We start from the raw sequence: 20,095 nt of genomic DNA on the forward strand, positions 1-20,095 counted from the left end.
TGTGGTCCCAGGTGAAGGTGGAGCAGATGGCCATGGAGCTGCGGCTGACCCCTCTGACTGTGCTGCTGCGCTCGGTGCTTGAGCAGCTGCAGGACAAGGACCCTGCCAAGATCTTCGCCCAGCCCGTGAGTCTGAAGGAGGTGCGTGTCGCCATCTGTCATGTCTCGATGACTGGGGGACACATCCCTTTTGTGCCCAGTTCTCATTCTCATGTGATGTGTGTGTTTGATCACAGAGGGTGACACGTTTCAATGTAAAGTGTTGGAGGGCCTGGGTGGCAGTTTGCACTCCAGCCCTTGCTGTTGGTGGCTGGCTGTGCTTCTAGGAAGGGGACCTGGGTCAGGAGGGTCCCTGGAGAGGTTGGGAGTGTGTCTGGCTGGCCTAGTGTGTGCTGTTAGCTGTTTGCAAACAGTTGGGGGTGCGTGGGGGCTCTCAGATGTCACCAGTTACATAGATAACAGGTTGGAATCCTGGTTTGTAAATGGTTGTTTTCCTCCCTGAACTCAGGTGCCAGATTATCTGGATCACATCAAACATCCCATGGACTTTGCCACAATGAGGAAGCGGCTAGAAGCCCAAGGGTATAGAAACCTCCGTGCGTTTGAGGAGGATTTTAATCTCATTGTAGATAACTGCATGAAGTACAATGCCAAGGACACCGTGTTTTATAGAGCCGCAGTGAGGCTGCGTGATCAGGGCGGTGTTGTTCTGAGGCAGGCCCGGCGCCAGGTGGACAGCGTCGGCCTGGAAGAGGCCTCGGGAATGCACCTGCCTGAGCGGCCTGCCGAGGCCCCTCGGAGGCCTTTCTCCTGGGAAGATGGTAAGAACCCCCCGTACCCAGCGAGAGCCGGGAGGATGGCTTCCCAGCAGATGGGCAGTGTTCAGATCCCCTGAGGTCACGGGGCACTGCTGCAGCAGGGGCTGGGGTGTGGTCCTTGTTTTCTGCCATCTGGGCTGCCTGGTCCACATGGTGCCTCTCATGCGGGCCCTGTTGTGTTCTGTTGCCCACTCGGGAGATGTGGCTGGTGGCTGCTCGGGTCTGTGGTATAGACCAGGAAGGCAGAGGAGCTGGGGATTTGTGTTCAGAGTGGTGCTGGTGGCTTCCGAGGGTGTCTTGCAGCAGAAGTGTTGCTAGGAACCGTCACTGGCTGTGCTGTGGTCCTTGGCTTTGAGGTGTGTGCACGAGCAGAAAGGTCCCTGCACGGCATGTCCTACACTACTGGCCCCAGCATGGGCCTGAGCTTCTAGGGCGCCCTCCGCGGGCTCACCTGCCCCTCACTTGTCTGACCTCCTCCTCCAGGTAGTCAGTGGGACCCTTGCTGCCCCTGGTGGTCAATCCCAGTTAGCATTTGCCGAGTGGCGTGCACATCTGGGTGGTTGGTGGAGCATCTGAGTGTGCTTTTCCTGCATTCACACTTGCTAGCAGAAGCCATGGTGTCTGGTGGTTTGTTCGGAGGTCTGCATTCTTGGTTTCTTGGCCTGCCTTTTTCCTGGCAAATCACTGACAGGCTGGGACTGAGTCCTGTGAGGTGGCCTGGCCACCTCCGTCACTCCTCAGGTGGCTGTCCTGGCCCAGCCGCTCCCTCTGCTCCTCCCTCATGCAGCAGTTGTGGCCTCAGTCTCCATGTCCTCCCCTCTGGCCTCCAGACGCCCTTGAATGGACAGGGCTGGGGACCTAAGTCAGTGCCTTTGAGAAATGATCATGCCCATTGCTGAATGGATTTCCACACAGCCTTTCTGTGAAAGGGAAAGTAGGGTTGAGAAGTCCTGCTTTGTTTCTCCTGCCGTGTTTTGGGCTTGGGTGGAGAGGGGGAGCCCAAGCTCTGAGGGGTGCCTGCTCTCTGTCTGACAGCATTGGCCCTGCTGTGTGCTGGTGTAGGCTGACACAGGGCTGCTGGTCCTGTGTAGGAAGGGAAGGGCAATCCGGGACTGTTTTCTCCGGGCCTTCAGATGATGTAAATGTTTTCCAAGTGAGGAGTGTGAGGTTTTGTTTGCAGCAGTGATGGCATTACACTGTAGGTATGTTTTCATGTATTTCCTGATGCTAGTCTTTACTTCCTGTGTGGATGAGGTGTTTTGGTAGGACTTTGGTTTCTGGAGGACATGGGCTGTTGCAGCTGGATAGACCTGTGTTGTGTTTTGTCTTTTCCCTCTTGCCCTTACCCTTCCTCTGGCTCCTAGTTTTGTTGTCAGATAGCGTGAAAGAGTAATTTAGTTTTTCAGTCATCTGTTGCTAATTTATGGTGGTTTGTCCTTTATAGGTTTTGGAAGTTTGTTGAAATGGAAATTGTAGAGACTTTTATAATAAATATGCTAGGAATTCAGAGGGGGTCTGTGGGCTGTGGCTAGGATGACATTTGTGACATGCAAACAGCACCAGGTTCACATTTGCACACTCACTTTTTTTGGCAGACCCTGTGTGGGCTGTCTGTGCTTGGAGGCTGGCTGTGCCCACACTCTCCCTTGGCCCTTGTGTGCCTTTTGGGAGCCAGAGCCGGCTCTCTGCACAGGAGGACCTGGCTGGTCCCTGCTGCAGCCATGCCATCCCCATTCCCTGTGGCTGTGAGGGTCGACATCTCCTTCAGGAGCTTCCTGTGTTTCTAGTGGGTTCAGAGCATGCTGAGGGGCCCTGTGCACAGCCTCACGTGGCCGTGCTGGGCCTTGGCTGAGGAGTGTCACGGACGGTTGAGTGAGGAGCTGGCAACTGACACGGTGTCCTCTGATCCAGTGGACAGGTTGCTGGACCCAGCCAACAGGGCCCACCTGGGTCTAGAGGAGCAGCTGAGGGAGCTGCTGGACAAGCTGGACCTCACCTGCTCTATGAAGTCCAGTGGCTCGAGGAGCAAGCGGGCAAAGCTGCTCAAAAAGGAGATCGCCCTCCTGCGCACCAAGCTGAGCCAGCAGCACAGCCAGCCCCCCGCAGCGGGGCCTGGCCCCGGAGGCTTGGAGGAGGACAGCACCCTGCGGGGGCCGGATGTGGGTGAGGAAGGTAAGCACTGCCACGGGGTTTCGCCCTGCCTTGGTCGGCCTAGTGGCTTTAGTGAGGCTCCACGCTTGTTGCGGATTTGTGAGTTCTGAAGTTCATGAAGCTCTGGTCACTGGGTCTTCCCACCAGTTTTGTTTGTTTTTGAGAAGACTTTGCAGTCTGTGCCCTCTGTGCTCTATGCTGGCACTTACATGGTTCATGATCTTTGAGGCACACATTGAGATTTTTTTTTTCCTCAATATGGACCTAAAAAACTCTTCTAAGAGAATCTAATCTTACCCTATGATGAAGAGTAAAGGTAAATAAATGCTTTTGGTGTGTTTTATAAATTGAGGGAGAGCTGTTTATGCATTAGATTGTGAGACAGGGCTCTTTTTTTTTCTTTTTTTTGAGACAGGGTCTTGATTTGTAGTTCAGGCTGGCCCTGAACTCACTGTGTAGCCTAGGCTGGCCTTGAACTCTCGGTGATCCTCCTGGCTCAGCCTCCCAACTGCTGGGATTACAGGTGTGGGCCACCACGCCCAGCCAGACAGGGCTCTTTGAGAGGCTGTTTCAAACTGTTAGGATGGAGCCGCTGTCCCTGAGGTGGTGAAGGTGGGAAGGGGCTGGGGTGCTTTCAGATAGAGGCCACTGTTGCTCCTTGCAGCCCTTCCTATAAGTGACCTCAGTGGACACCGCAACTCCCAACCATGTGGAGGGACAACTGGGGAAAGGCCCCGGCAGTAAGGAGGGAAAGGCAGGTGAAGAAACCCATATATCCAGTGGGAAACTAGCGGAATGCGGTACAGAGCTGAGCTGGCTGGTGAGAAGCTGGTGTGCAGGTTGCAGGAGGGTGCTGCGCTGGAGGTGAGCACTGCAGCCAGAGGGTTGTGAGTGACCCTGTGTACTCTCCACTTCCCCGGGGACAGTCGCCTTTCAGTTGTACAAAGTGGGGAGTGGGGTAGGGCCTGTTCCTGCCACTGTTGTTAGCAGTTTGGCTTCCTGAGTTTTTCCTGGCTCCCCAGGATAGGAATCGAACAAGACAGATGTAATTGGTCATCAGTGCATTTGATCTCTGGGTGCCTGCGTCAGTAAAGGTGGTGCTGCTCTGCCCCAGAGGACATGGTGTCAGCAGTGTGTAAGCCACTTGCAGTGACAGTCTCCCAGTGCTGGCAGGCCTGCAGCTCCCACCGTGTAGTTCCCTGGGCTCTGCCTCAGGAGGCTGTGCTGGTGCCGGTGCCGGTGCCGGTGCCGGTGCCGGGGGGCTTCCTTGTCCTGGAAGGCATCTCAGTGTGTCTGCCTGGGATCCGCTCCCGCCCCTTCCTCACCGTGCTCACGGTGGAGGCTCTGTTCCTCCGGTGGCATGTGGGCTTCCTGTTCTTCAGAAGCCTTTGTTGTGAGCATGTGGCACTTCTCTGCCTTGTGTTTTGGAGGGGCATTTGCTCATAGGACTCTTGACTGCCTGACCCATGCAGGACCCTAGCTGCTCTTTTTTTGTGCCCTGCTGGGTCCCAGATGGTGTCGTCGCCTGGCTCCCGTGGTGGCTGAGGCGTTCTTGAGGCTGAGGATGATCCTGGGGTCTGCCCACTCCTTGGTCTGTGTGCTACTGTTGACCCGGGGAGAGTGAGTGAGAGAGGAGCTTGTCCACCAGTCAGTCACCTTCGTTAGAATAGCCAGACCTTGGCCTGGTCCTCCAGGCAGACCTGGCCTCCTACTACACAGGGGCGTTTGGCTTCTCAGTCCTTTCTTCAAAGGCCCTGACCTCTGGCACTGGGCTTACTGGGCTGAGGGTGTTCCTCCAAGTCCCCCTTCCTCGAGAAGGGGCCAGCTGGTGCCTTGTTTCTTTGCAGTGCTGGCCCCGTTAAAGAAAGTGCGTGGGGTCCCAAGAGAATGCCTGCAGTGGCTGCAGGTTTCCAGGTGTCTAATGTGCCTGGGCTCCTAGCTGAGAGGAAGGGGCTGGAGAAAGAAGCAGCCTGGCCACCTGCTCTGAGGTAGAGCAGGGAAGGGAGACACATAGTAACCCTTAAAGAAGAGATGGAGCCCAGGTACAACCAGCCCCGGGGTGGGAGTGTGCCTGAGCATACGTGCAGACAGGCGTTCACAGGGGCCAGCAAGCAGATACTCAAGAGCTTCAGCCTGCTCCTCTGAGACATGGAGCCTGTCTTTTCCTAAAATACAATGCCGATATTGTCATACCCAAAGGCAGTCCTTAGTATCAGACAGTCTCTTGGGTTGTTGGAGTGTTTATGTGAGCTCTGGATGATTTATGTTTGCAGAAGCACGAGTAGGGTGACTGCTGGGTGTGAGGTCTGAGGCGTCCAGATCAGGGAAGGAGACTTCTGGCCTGGCCGGGGCTTAGTCTGCTGGAGCCAGGGGTGAGGTGTCTGTGTGCCTCGCATTGACTTCATCCTCCCGATCCTGTGGGTCGAGGGCTGAGGCACACGCGGAGAGGTGGTGATGAGCTTGTAGAGCGGATGCGGGTTCTCAGGCCATGGCTCAGATAGCTAGTGGGTGCAGGGCAGGGCAGGCAGGGCTGGTGGAGCTGCAGGGAGCCCAGTGAGAGGCACTGCTGTATGCAGAGTAGCTTGGCGCTCTTGCCATTTACACGTGCTGCATGGGGCACACCACCAGGTGTGTTTTAAGGGTTTTTGCTCAGGAATACATTGTGTGAACTCTGTTCTTTCCTGACTGTAGAAGACGGAGTGGGAGCAGGCATGTGGGGCCAGTGTGGTTGGCAGCATGGGTTGGAGCCCCCCACCCTGTGCTGTGGTTTCTGGAGCTGCCATGGCTTTGGTAGAAACATTGAGGGGCCTGGTGGCCGGTGTGGGATGCAGTGCAGGTGCACTGGGCCCTTCTGTCCTGTGGTGCAGCGAGTCTGGGTGGCGTCCTGTGGGAGGCTGTGTCCTGGCCAGTGGTTTTGCTGCTGTGTATACAGGATGGGTCCTGGACAGATGGGCTTTGTGGGACTGGCTTGGCGTCTCATGGCTGAGACTTGCATTCGTGTTGTGTGGAGCTTTTCAGAGCAGTTAATAGAACATTTCTCACATGCAGTTAAATACAGCATGGAATGGGTGGTAGCCAGTGAGCTTTTGAAAAGAACTTTCATAGTTGCAGATTTTCCCAGGGGCTTCTGATGGACCCCAGCTGCTGGGGTGCACTGCATGGATGGTGGTAGTGGAATCCCCCTCACAGACACCTAGCAGGATGCAGGTGTTGCTATTTCTCACTTACATGTGAGGATACTGAGGCACAGGGAGGTCTCATGGCCTGTGGGTCCCAGCAGGGAGAAGGATTTACATCCGACATCTCCAGCGCCCTCTCTGTCCATCAGTAAACGCTAGGATGGCATCCAGCAACCTCAGGGCGGTGGCTGGGGACCTGGAAACCTGGGTGCACATGCGGGGCTGACCACCGAGTAGGGGCAGAACCACAGGGCTGACAGGGCCTGGGTGAGCATGTTGGGTGGCCATGGCTGGGAGGTGTGGCCCACAGTGGAGGGCCTCATGGAGGACAGAATGTGGCGGGCTGCTGCCAGCAGGATGGGTGTATGTACTGCTTTCTGGGGCTCTTGGCTGGAGAGGCGGGTGAGTGCTGGCACCTTCTTGGCAGTCTTGACTGGGTCACAAGGAACACTTTCAGAGTGTTTCAGTCAGGACGTGCACTGACACGGGGCAGGGGAGAGGTCGGGGAGGAAGGAGAGGCAGGAGGCAAACTGAGGCGCTGCAAGTGGGCTCCGCCCAGCCTGACACCAGCCAGCCCCTGGCGGCCACTGCCATCATCCATCGCCCCTGCACAGGGATGCAGTATGTGTGCACCATCTGCAGAAGACTTTGAATGGGGCCCCCGTACATGCCTGGTCCCATCTGCTCAGGACCAGTGTGCATCATGATTGTGATTTCCCAAGTGTCAGTGGTGTTGAGCAGAACAAGCAGGGAGCTTCTGTCCCCTCCATCGTGCCAGTGACTCAGGGTGTCCCAAGCTCACTTCATGGGAACTGTGGTCCCCAGGTGCAGCTCACGCATGAGTTCCGTGGACTGATGGGCTGGTGCCTGCTGTCTGTAGCTTCTGGAGTAGAAGGCCCCTGTGATTGCAGGCTCTGTGTCCCCAGCGTGTTGGAGATGCCTGTAACAGGCTGCAGCATCCTGTGGGCACGTGTGGAACAGGAGACCTTTCATCCCCTGCCCAGACCGGGGAGGGTGATGTGCCCAGGGGGCTGGCTCTCAACCCTGCATGCTCTTCTTTGGGGTAGTTAGGGAGAACTTTCCTTGTACCACGCCCAAAAGATTGGCAGACAGCCCAGAAGCATAAGTGAAGCTTCTAAAGCTTTTTAATTTTCAGAGTGAGTTTTTGGATTTAAAATGTTAACCTTACACATTTCACATGTTTTGTGGGAAGTTTCCTGCTCTAATGAAACTGTACCTAGTGATGCCGTACACTCCTGTAGCTCATTCAGGTTGTTGCTTTGTTTTGTATCACACTTCCTGTAGCCAAAATCAGTCTTACTCAAAAAGAAACCCAGCATGGCCTACACTCTGTACAGTCCATCCTGTCCCTTGGGCTCTTTTAGTGTGCAAAGCTATTCGTGCTTCCCCAGCTCCATGTCATTTAAAGTTGGTAATTTTGCAGTATCTTTTTAAAGAGGTTAAAACACTCTGCTTCCAAAGACTGGATTTTAGTCAGATAGGTAAACAAGACCTTTGAGGGAGCTGCCCAGAGCTGAGTAGACTGTGGGGGTGAGTGTCTTGCCTGCCTCAAGAGTCCTTCCTGGCCCCTGCTGCTCCCAGGTTTGGGCTCCTTGGAAAGCCCTGGTCAGGACGACGAGAGCATTGTCTCCTAAGGTCTGCTCACCTCTGCAGTGCAAAGCACTGCGATGCGGGGAGCTCGCTTGGCCCCCTTAATGCTGTGCCTATTTGTCATCCTCAAGGTAAGTGAATGTGGATTGCAGATTGTCATGAACTCGAATGCTATGTGTAAATATTGGTGTGTGTGAAATATATGTTCACACTTTTTCCAGAGTAATTTTGCACCTGGGCGGAGAGCCTCAGGCCTCAGCCCTTGTTTGGTTAGGAAGATGCACACAGCGTGACCCAGGGTGACCCAGTGGCCCCGGGCCGCTCCCTGCTCAGCAGACGGTTGTGTGTGATGCTTTGTTTCCTTAATTGAATTAGTATTTGGTGGACTTCACATTTATAGTAAGTTTTATAATAGACTTTATAATCTTCAGTTTTCAAAAATCACTTTATTTATAATTTTTTCAGGAGATAAATCTCCCCCTAAACTTGAACCATCAGATGCATTACCTCTTCCTTCAAACTCGGAGACTAATTCAGAACCACCAACCCTCAAACCAGTAGAACTCAACCCCGAGCAGAGTAAACTATTCAAAAGAGTCACATTTGATAATGCATCACATAGCCCTTGCACTCAGAGCGCACTGGTAAGCGGACACCCTCCAGAGCCCACCCTCGCCAGTAGTGGCGATGTGCCGGCGGCTGCGGCGGCCTCCGCGGTGGCGGAGCCATCAAGCGATGTAAACAGACGCACTTCTGTTCTCTTCTGCAAATCGAAAAGTGTAAGCCCCCCAAAGTCTGCCAAGAACACTGAAACCCAGCCAACTTCTCCTCAGCTAGGGACCAAAACCTTTTTGTCTGTAGTCCTTCCGAGGTTGGAGACTCTACTGCAGCCAAGGAAAAGATCGAGGAGCACATGTGGAGACTCCGAGGTGGAGGAGGAGTCCCCGGGAAAGCGCCTGGACACAGGTAAATGTCAGGCTGGCCGCCTTGTGTGGTGCGTGCTGCCCGCCCTGCGGGAATCTCTAGCATAAATCTATCTGTGGTGCTGAGGGTTGTTTTTGCAGCATTTTCTTAATTTCCAGAGAAGAAGATGAGCCACATGGTTTTGCCATTTGGTGCCCTAAGTTGGGCTGGGTTGGTGCCTTTATGGGAAGTGGCTGCGCGCCCTCTTGGCAGCCTGGGCCAGTGCTGCTCCTGATGTGTTGTGTGGTGACTCTGTCCCTCCTTGGTCCCTTCTCCTTCGCCTCTGGCCTCTTAAAGATCAAGAGCAACTTTCAGACATGGCTTGGCTGAACACCTTGAATGGGACGTGTGTCTGGGCGGACTGGCTGGGACCCACCCCTTAGGAGGGTCTCCTGAAGCCCCCACGCCCAGGCCCTGGAACTGAGCCTGGGCCTCCCGTTCCTGCACGCCTGGGCCCCCACGAGGATTCTGTCCTTCTTAAGTGCTGCACTGTGTTTATTGTCACTGCTTGGTTAGAAACACCTAAAGTTGTTTCTCCACAACTAGTAAGCTTTTGTAACTTTAACGTGTTTCACTAACATACTGGGAGGCTCCCACATGTGCTCTCATACGTGGTTGCATCTGTGGTATTCTGTGAATTGCTCCATGCTGTGTTTAGAGGAAGCCATCCTGGCTCTTTGTTCCTCTATTCCGACCATTATTATTTCTCTTTGATGAAAGCCATGCGTTTTCCATGTTCTCTGGGGAGTGGCTGTCATCAGTCCATTCACTCTGGAATGGCTGAGCCTTTGAGAGGTGTCAGGGTGAGATCCCCAGTGTCCCTGTTCTGGACATGTGTCCCTTTCAGTGCTGGACCAAGCTGGGTCCTGTGTATTCTCTGTCCCCTGCCACACCTTGATGAGCAGGAGGTACCTCCAGCTGCCCAGGAGTGCTGGCTTCCCATTCATTTCAGCAGTGAGGACACTGGGCCAGTGTAGTGTCATTTCATTTTGCTGGAGTGGTGACAAGTGAATCCCATGTCCCGGAGCCTTGCCAACCCAGTCAGGCAGTGGTGTCTGCTGGTGACCCATCCTTGCTCACCCTTGCTGAATCTCTCGGCCTGAAGCATCACGAAGAGGTCTTCATACTGAATGTGTGGCCTTTCGTGGCCAGTCATGCTTCTTGTTACCAAAATCATCCATGCATCCACACTTACTACCTGCCTCTCCTCCCCTACCTTCTCCACCTTCCTTCTTTTTTCTCCCCCTCCTCCTTCCCCGCACTGATGATGAGTTCCTCCTCCCTGCCTCATGATGAGTTTCATTTTGATTTTGCGCATGTAATTGCTTTTGTAGAAACTCGCTAAGTGTTAATAAGTTTGTAGAAACTTTAATAAGTCCTCTTATTTTGGTGGATTGATATTAAATTTGCATTTTAAGATCTCATACAACCTTTTTTGTTTCTGAGAAACATAAAGGAACTTAAATGTTTAAGAGGATGTAGATGAAGAAAGAGATCAAATTTTTTTGTCCTCTTAACTACGCTTCACCCTTTCTCAGCCACTCTGAGGGACAGACTGCCTTGTGTGACACTCACTGGGATCCCTGTGATGATGGGATGAGTGTATTGTTTTGGTGCCAGTGTGGGTCTCTGGCTCCTCTGCTCGGGAGACCAAGGACTAGGACTGACATTGCCTCCTGGGCTTTGTGGCCGTCGGGGAGCATAGAGTGCAGGACACTGGACCAAGGGGCCGAACCTCTGGGCTGGTGTGCTTCCCAGGGCGTCTTGTGTGTGCATGGGCAGCTCCTCTGAGCAGTCTGCCTGTTTGGGTTCAGCTGTGGACATAGATTTAGGAGCACCTTAGATTTGTTCACCACACGTTCTTTATAGGAGGCAGGTACCTGGCCCTTTCTAGTTTCATGTTTGCGTGGAGTGTGTCACAAGTGTCGGTGGTAACGGTGAGTTGTAGCGCCGTCTACTGCAGACCTTTAGTACTTGTGATCCCAGCGTGCCTTTGATCCTGACTGAAATCGAGATTTTTGCTTTCTTATTCCAGAATGGCAGTAGATTTCAGTGGATGAGAATTGAATTCCTAAGTGCACCCCTGAGCAGCCCGGGAGCCTTAGTGCTAAGATCAGACCCTCGGGAGCTCGAGGCGGCTGCTGCTGCATCTGCTCCACCCAGGGCGGCTGGGCACGGGCTGGAGGTGCCAGTACCATCGTGCTGGCCTTGCTGAACGTCGGGTGCTCTCTGCGCACCTGGATTTCTTGCTCGAGTTGCACTCTTCGAAGTCTGAGGACGTGAAGTATTTGGAGCCTTCTGAGCTTTTCCAGATTCATCTGCCACTCTGAACTTGCAGGGCTGGTGTTCTCCAGTGCACTGCAGGACCCGCGTTAGATTGAGCGCCGACTTGAGCAACGGCCACAGGTGCCGGGCTCACAGAGCCAGCCTGCCCTGTAGCTTCCTTCCTCGGGGACTGTGGACCGTCAGGCGGGCTCTGCCGCCTGCTCCTTCCTCTGAGACTCAGTGGAGATGGTTGTTCATTGGTTGGGGTGAGGAGGGCCGGGTCTCCGTGCCCTGGGACTGCGAAGGGAAGAGGCAGGTCCTGCCCTGCCCTCCATCAGACTAAGTGGCTTCTCGCTGTTCTCCTGGTTCTCACTTAACTGCTCATGTACTGGGTAGCTCCTTCTTTGGATCCTAATCCTTTTCTCTTGCCTCAACTTGGACTGGAGTTCTGCTCACAGCCTCAGGGATGCAGAGCGATGGCTGCTCCTTGCCCTGCACATAGTTCTTACAAATCGCATTGGAGCCGCCCTTTAAAGAACATGAATGCCAACTCCCAGAGGAGATTCCGTCCGGCAGCCCTTCCCTCTGTCAGGTCCTGCGGGGACTGGTGCCCTCCTTGAGGTGGGGACAGCTCAGTGCCTCTGCTCTCTTGTGGACAGCCTGGTGCGTGCCAGCACCAGCAGCGCCGTGGACAGTCCAGCTTCATCCTGCACGTGCCCAGGACTGGCCTGTGATGATGGGCCCTGCTCAGGGCGGCCAGGCCAGCATCTGGAGGGACTGAGCGCATGGCCCTATCTGGAGATGTCCTCATTCAGTCATCAGCAGCTCCGTTTCTCATGTCTGCCTGGCTTCCATCTTCCTTAAGTCTTTTTGCTTTATTCCCTCCGGGATTACGAAGCAGCGCTGACTTCTGTCTTGCTGGTGCCATGCTGAGCGCCAGCTGGGTCAGCTAACAAGCCCTGCCCATGGGACCCTCCAAGACATCCTGCCTAGGCCACGCCTGTCCTGGCCACCCCCAGCGTCGTCTTCACAGAGCTTCTCTTATTGAAAGCAGGCAGTGGTTGGGTCTTCTTGTTTGCTGTGCTTACTGAAAGTTTGAAAAAGGCACTACAAATGCAGTCCTTTTGGCAATTGCAAAAGTAAAATGAGCCAGCGGAAGATGACAGGTGCCACCCACTACCACCTTGCGATGCTTGTGCCCCGCTGCCAGGAGCAGGACGTGGGCTTTCTGATGCCTGGAACGTCATTGTCAGCCGCAAGCCACCAGCGCTTGTGTACTTATTTCCTCCTGCGGGGTTCAGGGGAGCCAGTGAAGCAGGGTAGCAGGTTGGGTGGCAGCTGCAGGTCAGGTGCCCCATGCTGCATGGCACAGGGTGAACTCTCCTGGTATCCCTTCCTTGATGCCTACGGAGGCTGTGGAGCCAGGGTGGAGGGGGCAGCTCCCAGTCACCAGCTCCCCATGCCCTGGGGCTCTTTACCTACTGCACCCCAGGGGTTCTTGGGAGACCAAGGCCAGCAAGGACCGGGCCTGACTATTCCCCCTATGAGCTTTGTCTTGCTCCTGGGGGTAGCTGTTTAGAGAATGGGATGCTGTAGCTGTGGTGAGGCCTGGCCACCTCTGGGCTTGGCTGCACTGCTTCTGTCTCCTTGGCAGAGTGGGATATGGCCTCGTGGGTGTGGCGCTTGATGTCACATGGGGCTGGGGCCTCGGCCCTCTCTCGAGCTGTCTCCACGGTTCTCTTGGCCTCTTAGTCCCTGCCAGCCCCTGTCATATCCATAGCTTTGGGCTGGCTGCCTTGGGAGTGAGTGCCAGCTGTTTGCGGTTACCCTAGGCCCACCTGTGGGCCTCCGCGCCCTCCCGGGGCCCAGGACTCCAGACCCTCTGGAATGAATGAGCGTCTTTTCGGCCCCTCAGGGTTGCCGGGGTGCTGGTGAGACCCGTGTCCTCAGTACTCTGAGGACACCTTCCCCAGACGGACCCTTTGCAGAGTACACAGCAGCAGGTCCACAAGTCACAGTGGCGGCAGCAGCAGGAGGACCTGTGGTTGGCTCTTGTATCGAAGCTCTGTGGTCTCCAAACAGTGCCGCAGGACCTCTTCACGCCAGGGCCCGGCTCCTCGGCTGTTGCCTCTTGGAATGTGTCCAGGGCCGGCAGCCTTCCAGAGCCTGGTCAGGCCACACAGGCGTCTGCCCTGCTTCAGCGGTGGCACCCTCCCAAAACGGGCCTACTGCCTGGCTGCTCTGTCAGTCAGCCTCAGGAGTCTTTCCTGGACTATCTCCTCGGGCTGCCCATGTGCTCAGTGCACTTTCGCGTAAGGTGTGAAAAACTCTGTAAACAACTTGGGGCCCAGATATGAGCCCAGCCATTAAACGCTCAGAAAACTGGGGGGACGAGGATCATTCTCTTCTTCCTCAGTCACTGAACTTTCTGTCCTCTTCTACTCCCTCCGTGACACTGTGGGCCCCGACCCACACCTTGGGGTGGAGCAGCTGCCACCCTTGCTGAGGATGGCACAGGTGTCCTGGGCAGCGTGGGAGGGGGGAGCATGCATCATCTTCAGGCTGGGTTCAAGGCAGGCTGTTCTGGTCTTCCTCTTCCGCAGCTGTCTGCCACCCAAAGTGGGTCAGGCTGGCCACAGCCCTGCCCTGGTCCTCCCCAGCTGACCCTGATGGACCAGACATGGGTGATTGACAGCGCCTGGCCCTGACTTGTCACATTTCTGTTCTTTTCTGGCCCCGTCTGCTCAGCCTGCAAAGGCTTGGTTTGCATCATAGTCTTGGGATCGATACCTCTCTGAGAGGCGTATGTCCTTTGCACTGATCTGTGCTTGGGCTTTGGAGTGGAAGAGGTGCCGGTGATGTGGCCCATTTGTCTGAGACCTAAAGACTCATCTGTAGAGCCATGCACTCCAGCCTGGTCCTCAGTGGCAGGTGGCACTGGCCTGGTGGCCCCTTCTTGGACCTGGGCATGGGCTCTTTTCGTCTGTCCACTCGTGCTGGGCAGTCGTCTTGATGACTCGTGTCAGAATGGGGTGTGGTTTCTGCTCTGAGGACGGTGCCATCTGCCCACGGTGAGAGCCTCTGGGGCTCAGCGCAGGTCCAGCTCCTTCCCTGCCCACGCTGCCTGCTTTGTCAGTGCACGAGTGCTGGAGGTGGCAAAGACCCTGTGTCAGAAGGAGCAGGAGTGTTTCCTGGAGGGAAGGTGAAGGTGCCCAAGCAGCTGGAAGCCCTGTGATCTGGCCACCGGAGCCAAAAGCTTCCTGAGAAGTTTTATTCAACAATTTACACATTGTACTTTGGACATGGATTTGTAATTAATTTTTTAAGAATGACATAAGTGGGAAGATGGGGCTCCTTTTTGTGATCCCTCACCCAGCTGTTGTACCCAAGGGCACCAGGCCAGGCCCGCAGCTGGTCTCACCCCTCCCAGCTGCGACCTGTGACAGCCGTGCCTCACCCTGTGCCCTGGCTGCTCACTGAGCAGGGAGGCAAGTGCCAGGCAGTGGAGTAGACTCGGAGGCTGGCCTGCTTAATTGCTCTTGGGGAGTGGTGGGGATGTGGTGGCCTGTTCAGCGGCCCAGGACACGCAGGTGCCACAGAGCCACGCCCTGTGTGGGGAGGTGCACTGGGCCCGGGTACCTTGGTGCTGTGCAGTTGGGGCCTAGATGAATGGGGCCCTCATTTTCTGTTTTAAAGTGTTTTGTCAGCATTTTCCAGGTTCATATTAATTTCTGTGTTTCGAAACAAGCTTTTTAAAGACCCTAATTTACTGTCCCTGGAGCTCCGCAAACATGAGTATGTTTTTGTTGGCGATGGTGCCCTGGCGTCCTTGGGGCCCTGGTGTGGACAAGGGACCTTTGTCACATTCGGCAGAAAGAAGTGTGCAACATCCTCTGATAGCTGGGAAGGGGCAGCGAGAGCCTTCACTTTGGGTGCCTTTGAGAGGAGGAAGAGCAAGCCCCTTCTTCACCTTCATGCTGGCCTTACAGCACAGCTCCCACGCGCATTTCCCTCCATTGTTGTGTTGATTTCGCTCAGCAAGCACTGCTTTGTATGCCGCATTTGGTCCTGGCATCTGCAGCTTGCTGCTGGGGATCACAGAGGCTAAAGATAAGGCAGTGTCCAGTGTGAAATTCTGTTTGGCAAGCACGTACCACATTTCATGAAAGTCAGGTTCTGGCATGGGGAAGAGTCAGGGAACGCAGCTGCTAACTGGGCTGACTGGGCACTTGCCTGCTGTGTTCCAGGTCTCACCAATGGCTTTGGGGGCTCGAGGAATGAGCAGGAGCCGGGCAGTGGCCCGGGGAGGAAAGCTGCCCCCCGGCGTCGCTGTGTGTCCGAGTCTAGCATCTCTTCCAACAACAGCCCGCTCTGTGACTCAAGGTGGGCACCGCCTCGTCTCCGTCTGCGCAGCCTCCGAGCGCCCCCTCCTCTCAGCACCCGTCTGGCTGCTCTGGACCCAGGGGGCCCAGCTCCCAACCTAAGGGCCCTGAGAGAGTCTGGCCTGGGATCCGATCCGTGTGTCCACTCTGCCTGGTAGGACAGTTTCCCATATGATGTCTTCATCTGCTTCATAGCATTTAGGTGTAAATGGGAAATAAAACTACAGCGAAGACTAGCACAGTTGCAGGATCTACGGAGATTCACACTTAGCCATCCCTCCCAGTCTCGCCTTTGTTAAGATGGTGGTCCACACAGCCCTACATGGCTGCCTGGTGGGGCCACTTTGGCAGCAGGGACAGGGTGGCTGTGAGCTCCCTTGTCACCACAGGCCCCGCCTGCCTAGTCCTGGGCCTAGTCCTGGGACGTTAGGTGCTATCATCTGCCTGTCAGCAGTCCTGCGGCACAGCCTGGGTCTGGTGAAGCGTGGGCTGGGTGCCAGCCCTCCTGGGCACCTGTCCCTGATGACCCTGCTCTCCCCGCAGCTTCAGCACTCCCAAGTGTGGGCGTGGCAAGCCTGCCCTTGTGCGGAGGCACACACTGGAGGACCGCAGTGAGCTGATCTCCTGCATCGAGAATGGCAATTATGCCAAGGCAGCCCGGATCGCAGCTGGTGAGCCCTGTGCAGCCCTGGGGTGTGGGCAGGGTGTAGACTGCAGCTGCGGTCCAGGTGCAGTGTCTCTGAGTGGGGACCGCAGGGTCTGGTGGGATTCTCTCCCGGTAGAGGGATCTGTGGCGGTTGGTGTCCTTAAGTAGGGGCTCTTAAGCAGAGGCTGGGGTTAGGGTGACTTGGCACTGCACTGGGACACTCAGGTGGCTCCCGGCCCTCAGGTCCCATTTGCAGCTAAGGCTGGCTGGCAGCCAGGTCCTTTCCTGCTGAGCCACTCAGCTCTGGGCTCCAGTGGGCACTGGGCTCACTATGAGGTGCCCCTGGAGGGGAGAGGGTTAGGGGAAGCAAGAGGCTGGGCCTATGGGCTCTCTTGACAAGTGTGACACAGCCTCTAGGAGGTGCTCTGCTGGTGGTGGTAGGGGGACGGGCCCCGCTGAGGACCTTCCATTGCCAGCAGTGGTCTGGACTTGGAGCCAGTGGCTCTGGAGATGAGCATCCTCTGCTGAAACGAGCAGGGGCTATTCTTTGCAGGCAATCAGGACTTTGGTCTTGAACTTGAGTCCTTACTTGCCTATAGTTCCCTGTCACCGAGAGCCAGTCCTAGTAGGGGGTAGCAGGGCGAGGGGCTGGGCACCTGGTGCCCCAGGCTTGGCACTGGGAAGGGCAGGAGGTTGTCCAGGTTTGTGGAGGGGTCCACGGCAGTGCTCACTGTCAGGGCTCCTTCCTTCCCAGAAGTGGGGCAGAACAGCATGTGGATCTCCACGGACGCCGCTGCCTCCGTGCTGGAGCCCCTGAAGGTGGTGTGGGCCAAGTGCAGTGGCTACCCCTCCTACCCTGCGCTGGTGAGTGCTGCAGGGAGGGTGCTTGCTCTGGAACAGGCTTGGTGTGTGTGGGTGGGGTGGGCAGCCTTGGGCACGGGCGCTCAGTGCCCGGCTCGTACTCTTGGCAGATCATAGACCCCAAGATGCCCCGAGTGCCGGGCCACCACAATGGCGTCACCATCCCCGCACCACCCCTGGACGTGCTGAAGGTGGGCGAGCACATGCAGACCAAGTCCGAGGAGAGGCTTTTCCTCGTCCTGTTCTTTGACAATAAGAGGAGCTGGTGAGTGCCACCCTGGGGTGCGCCCCCCCCCAGTTTCTGGGGTGCAACAGCCTGGTGGGGTTGTGGACCCACCAGCCCTCACATGGCTGATATCAAACTGCAGCTGCGAAGGGCGCTGCCCGCTGAGCCTGTGGGATGGGGACGCGCATGGAGCACTGGTCATTCTCCATTTCCTCCTGGAGGCCAGGTCTTTGCTGGCCCGGGCTCTGTCTGCTCCTCATCTCCTTGATGCCACTGCAGTGCTGCTCCAGCGCCCAGCAAAGGGCCTGACTTGGCTCTGCCTGGTGTTCCCTGCCCACTTCCTGGTCTCCGCTGTGTCCAGTGCTGCCCACGCGCTCGGCCCTGTGCCCCCTTTGGGGAGGGCACGGTGCTCTGGCCCTGTGTCTACTGGGGTACTTGGCCCTTTAGGCCTTACCCCCTTGCCCATCAGACATCCTGCCCTGGTCCTCACTGGCCCGAGTCATGTGTGTGCTGCACACATTTGCCTGTGTTACATAGGTTGCACATGTTTGCCACGTTAAGCATGTGCTACACGCTGTGGCCCCTGCTTGTCCTGCATGGCCACTCGGGGACACTGTGGGAGGAAGGCACAGTAACTCACCTCCTCACGCCTCACATGGGCCCAGAGAGGGCGCAGAGGAAGGCACACTCCACGCCGGCCCTGCGTGGCCGGCACAGCCAAGGCCGAGGGCTGCTGCCTGTGTAGCCGTGCTCACTGCCCCCTTCTCTCAAAAGGCAGTGGCTCCCTAAGTCCAAGATGGCTCCACTGGGCATCGATGAGACCATTGACAAGCTGAAGATGATGGAGGGGAGGAATTCCAGCATCCGAAAGGCTGTCCGCATTGCTTTCGACCGTGCCATGAACCATCTGAGCCGCGTGCATGGGGAGCCAGCCAGCGACCTCAGTGACATAGACTGAGGCGGCTCCGGCGGGCGGAGCTTGTCCATAGTGTCGATACGCTGTACATGTTTGTATATTGTTCAAAACTTAACTTATTCTGATTTAGGGTTGTAGTTCTTTAATTCTTTTTTCCCCAGGGAGGGGGACGTTTTGTTTCTAAGTTCCCTATGAAGCCACTCGGTCTTGGCGCTTCAGGGTGGGCGCGTCCGGGCTATGCAGTGTGGGCGCCTCTCGCCCTGGTGCCACGCACCTCCCTTTATCTGTAGCTTTTTTTTTTTTTTTAAAGACTTTTGAATGTTTAATAATTTTGTAAATCATACTCTTTACACAGAGTACCACTTATTTAATAAGACGGGATGTAAATTTACAGTGACAAATGTGTATTTTAAGAAAGAAAATGACATTATTTTGAATGGTACTTTGTGCAGAGAGGAGGAGAATCCATTTATGCTGTGTGCTCCACTTGCAGACCACCAAAAACACTCCGCCGGTGACGCTGGGCGGGCGCTGCCGCTCACCCTCCCACAGACGTGCCTCCCAGCGGATTATTTATTGTAGAAAGTGTATTCATTTGCTTTATAAAGAAAAATAAATTTGCAAAGGTATATTGATACGCATTTTTATACAGGCACATAACAACTCGACTTGGTTTGGGAGCAGAATGTGTGGTGTGGTTCTATTATGACTCTGGCCTGTGTGTACTTTGATTTTGTAACTTGTAATCTTTTGTTTACAATGAGGGGCTTTCTGTAACTTGTTTTAATTTAGAACTTTGGTAGCAATAGAACTTTGGATACATTTTTGTATGGTACATGTGATGTATATAGAATTAGTACTTTATTTTTATTTTTAAGAGGTAAAGCATTATGTTAGGGGGTAAAAGTAGGGTGGGTTTCCAAATTTGCATTTTTTATATTAAAAATAAAGTCAATATTTGGACAGTGTGGCCCTTTCATTCCTACATCACCAGGAGGCTGGGTGACTGATAGGCCTGGGGGCAGCAAGGGGTGCAGGTGGCCGGAGGGTGTGGTGGGCAGGTGGGTGCCTTGACCCTAAAACCTGTCCTGGGGCAGCATTATTCATTATTATGCCTACTCATTATTTCAAAGCTCTGAAATGTTCCTTCAAGTCTGCGTTGTAAGATCTCCAGAGAAACTTGGAAATAAAGTCTTTCTTTGGTAGTTACTCTGTGCGTGCCTGGCAGAGGGCCCTCTGCTTCGAGTCCAGGACGGTTGGCGTCCTGGACCCCTCAGGAGGCTGTCGGCCTGAGGGTTGGGTCACAGGGTAGGAGCTGGACCCCGAGTGCCACTGTGTCTCTGTGGGGAAGCTGGGACCCTGCTCAGGGCAGGCGCTGCTTTCTTGCTTTCTGTTTCCCTCCAGACCAAGCCTGCTGTTGAGAGGAGCACTGTCTGCAGAGCAGCACCTTAGGCTCTCAGCCTTTGCTTTTCATACAGCTGTAGTATCCTGTTCTGGGGCAGGGCGGGGAGCCCGGGCTGCAGCAAGTGGGCCGGTCGCTTGGGAAGCTGGCCTGGGCGGGAGCCTCTGTCCTGGCCGCAGCCCCTGGCTCCACATAGCCCTGCTGCAGACCCCCACCAGGATGCCTGGCTGCCCTTGTCCCTTGCACCTGCCATGCTGTGGGTCAGCTTGTTCCCAGGTGCCCAGGCCCCTTGTCAGCACTGTAGCTGGACCTGGCAGACAGCACCCTCAGGCCTGGGGCTGGGCTCCAAAGCACCCGCTCTGGGTGAACAGGGTGTCTGGCAGGGCATGGTGTCCGTCCTGAGTCCCAGAGAGCATAGCCTGTTTAGCTGTCCAAAGTGGGGATGTTGTGTTGAGAGGGAGCCTCGTGGGGAGAGGCTGTGAGAGGCTGTCAGTTCCCTTGGGATGCTTGGCTCTGTCCTGTCTCTTTCATGCTTACCCTTCTGGGGTTCAAGGGGACGGGATCATAGGGCCACAGTGTTCAGCGGGACCTTGGATTAGGGAGTATTTCAGACATAAGATGTAGCACTACGATGTACAAATAGGTTGGCCAGCAGGGTGCTGGCTCAGTGCTGCCC

General features: G+C 55.4%; 1 protein-coding gene across 9 annotated transcripts in view; it reads left to right on the forward strand.

Annotated features, from left to right (window-relative positions):
- Brd1 (bromodomain containing 1) overlaps nucleotides 1-18,985 on the forward strand; it is a 42,480-nt gene extending 23,495 nt beyond the window's left edge. Inside the window, exons 5-14 of one of the 9 annotated variants that reach the window (XR_015452202.1) lie at nucleotides 12-140; nucleotides 508-820; nucleotides 2,729-2,989; nucleotides 8,224-8,537; nucleotides 8,620-8,724; nucleotides 15,234-15,369; nucleotides 15,912-16,039; nucleotides 16,769-16,878; nucleotides 16,986-17,140; nucleotides 17,876-18,985. Coding sequence is in view for 6 of the 9 variants with exons in the window: in XM_021258771.2 (XP_021114430.1) it covers nucleotides 12-140; nucleotides 508-820; nucleotides 2,729-2,989; nucleotides 8,224-8,724; nucleotides 15,234-15,522; nucleotides 15,912-16,039; nucleotides 16,769-16,878; nucleotides 16,986-17,140; nucleotides 17,876-18,059 (2,070 nt within the window). In the remaining 3 variants the exon portion in view is untranslated. Of the gene's footprint in view, nucleotides 1-11; nucleotides 141-507; nucleotides 821-2,728; nucleotides 2,990-8,223; nucleotides 8,725-10,756; nucleotides 12,261-15,233; nucleotides 15,523-15,911; nucleotides 16,040-16,768; nucleotides 16,879-16,985; nucleotides 17,141-17,875 lie in introns of those variants that run through there. The other 8 variants (XM_021258771.2, XM_087213660.1, XM_087213659.1 and 5 more) reach the window with 8 other exon arrangements.
- The last annotated feature ends 1,110 nt before the right edge of the window (nucleotides 18,986-20,095 follow it).

Source organism: Heterocephalus glaber, unplaced genomic scaffold, assembly GCF_053883595.1.
Source record: "Heterocephalus glaber isolate CG9 unplaced genomic scaffold, H.glaber_assembly_v1.0 deba00001444, whole genome shotgun sequence".
In the NCBI taxonomy this organism is placed as follows: domain Eukaryota; kingdom Metazoa; phylum Chordata; class Mammalia; order Rodentia; family Bathyergidae; genus Heterocephalus; species Heterocephalus glaber.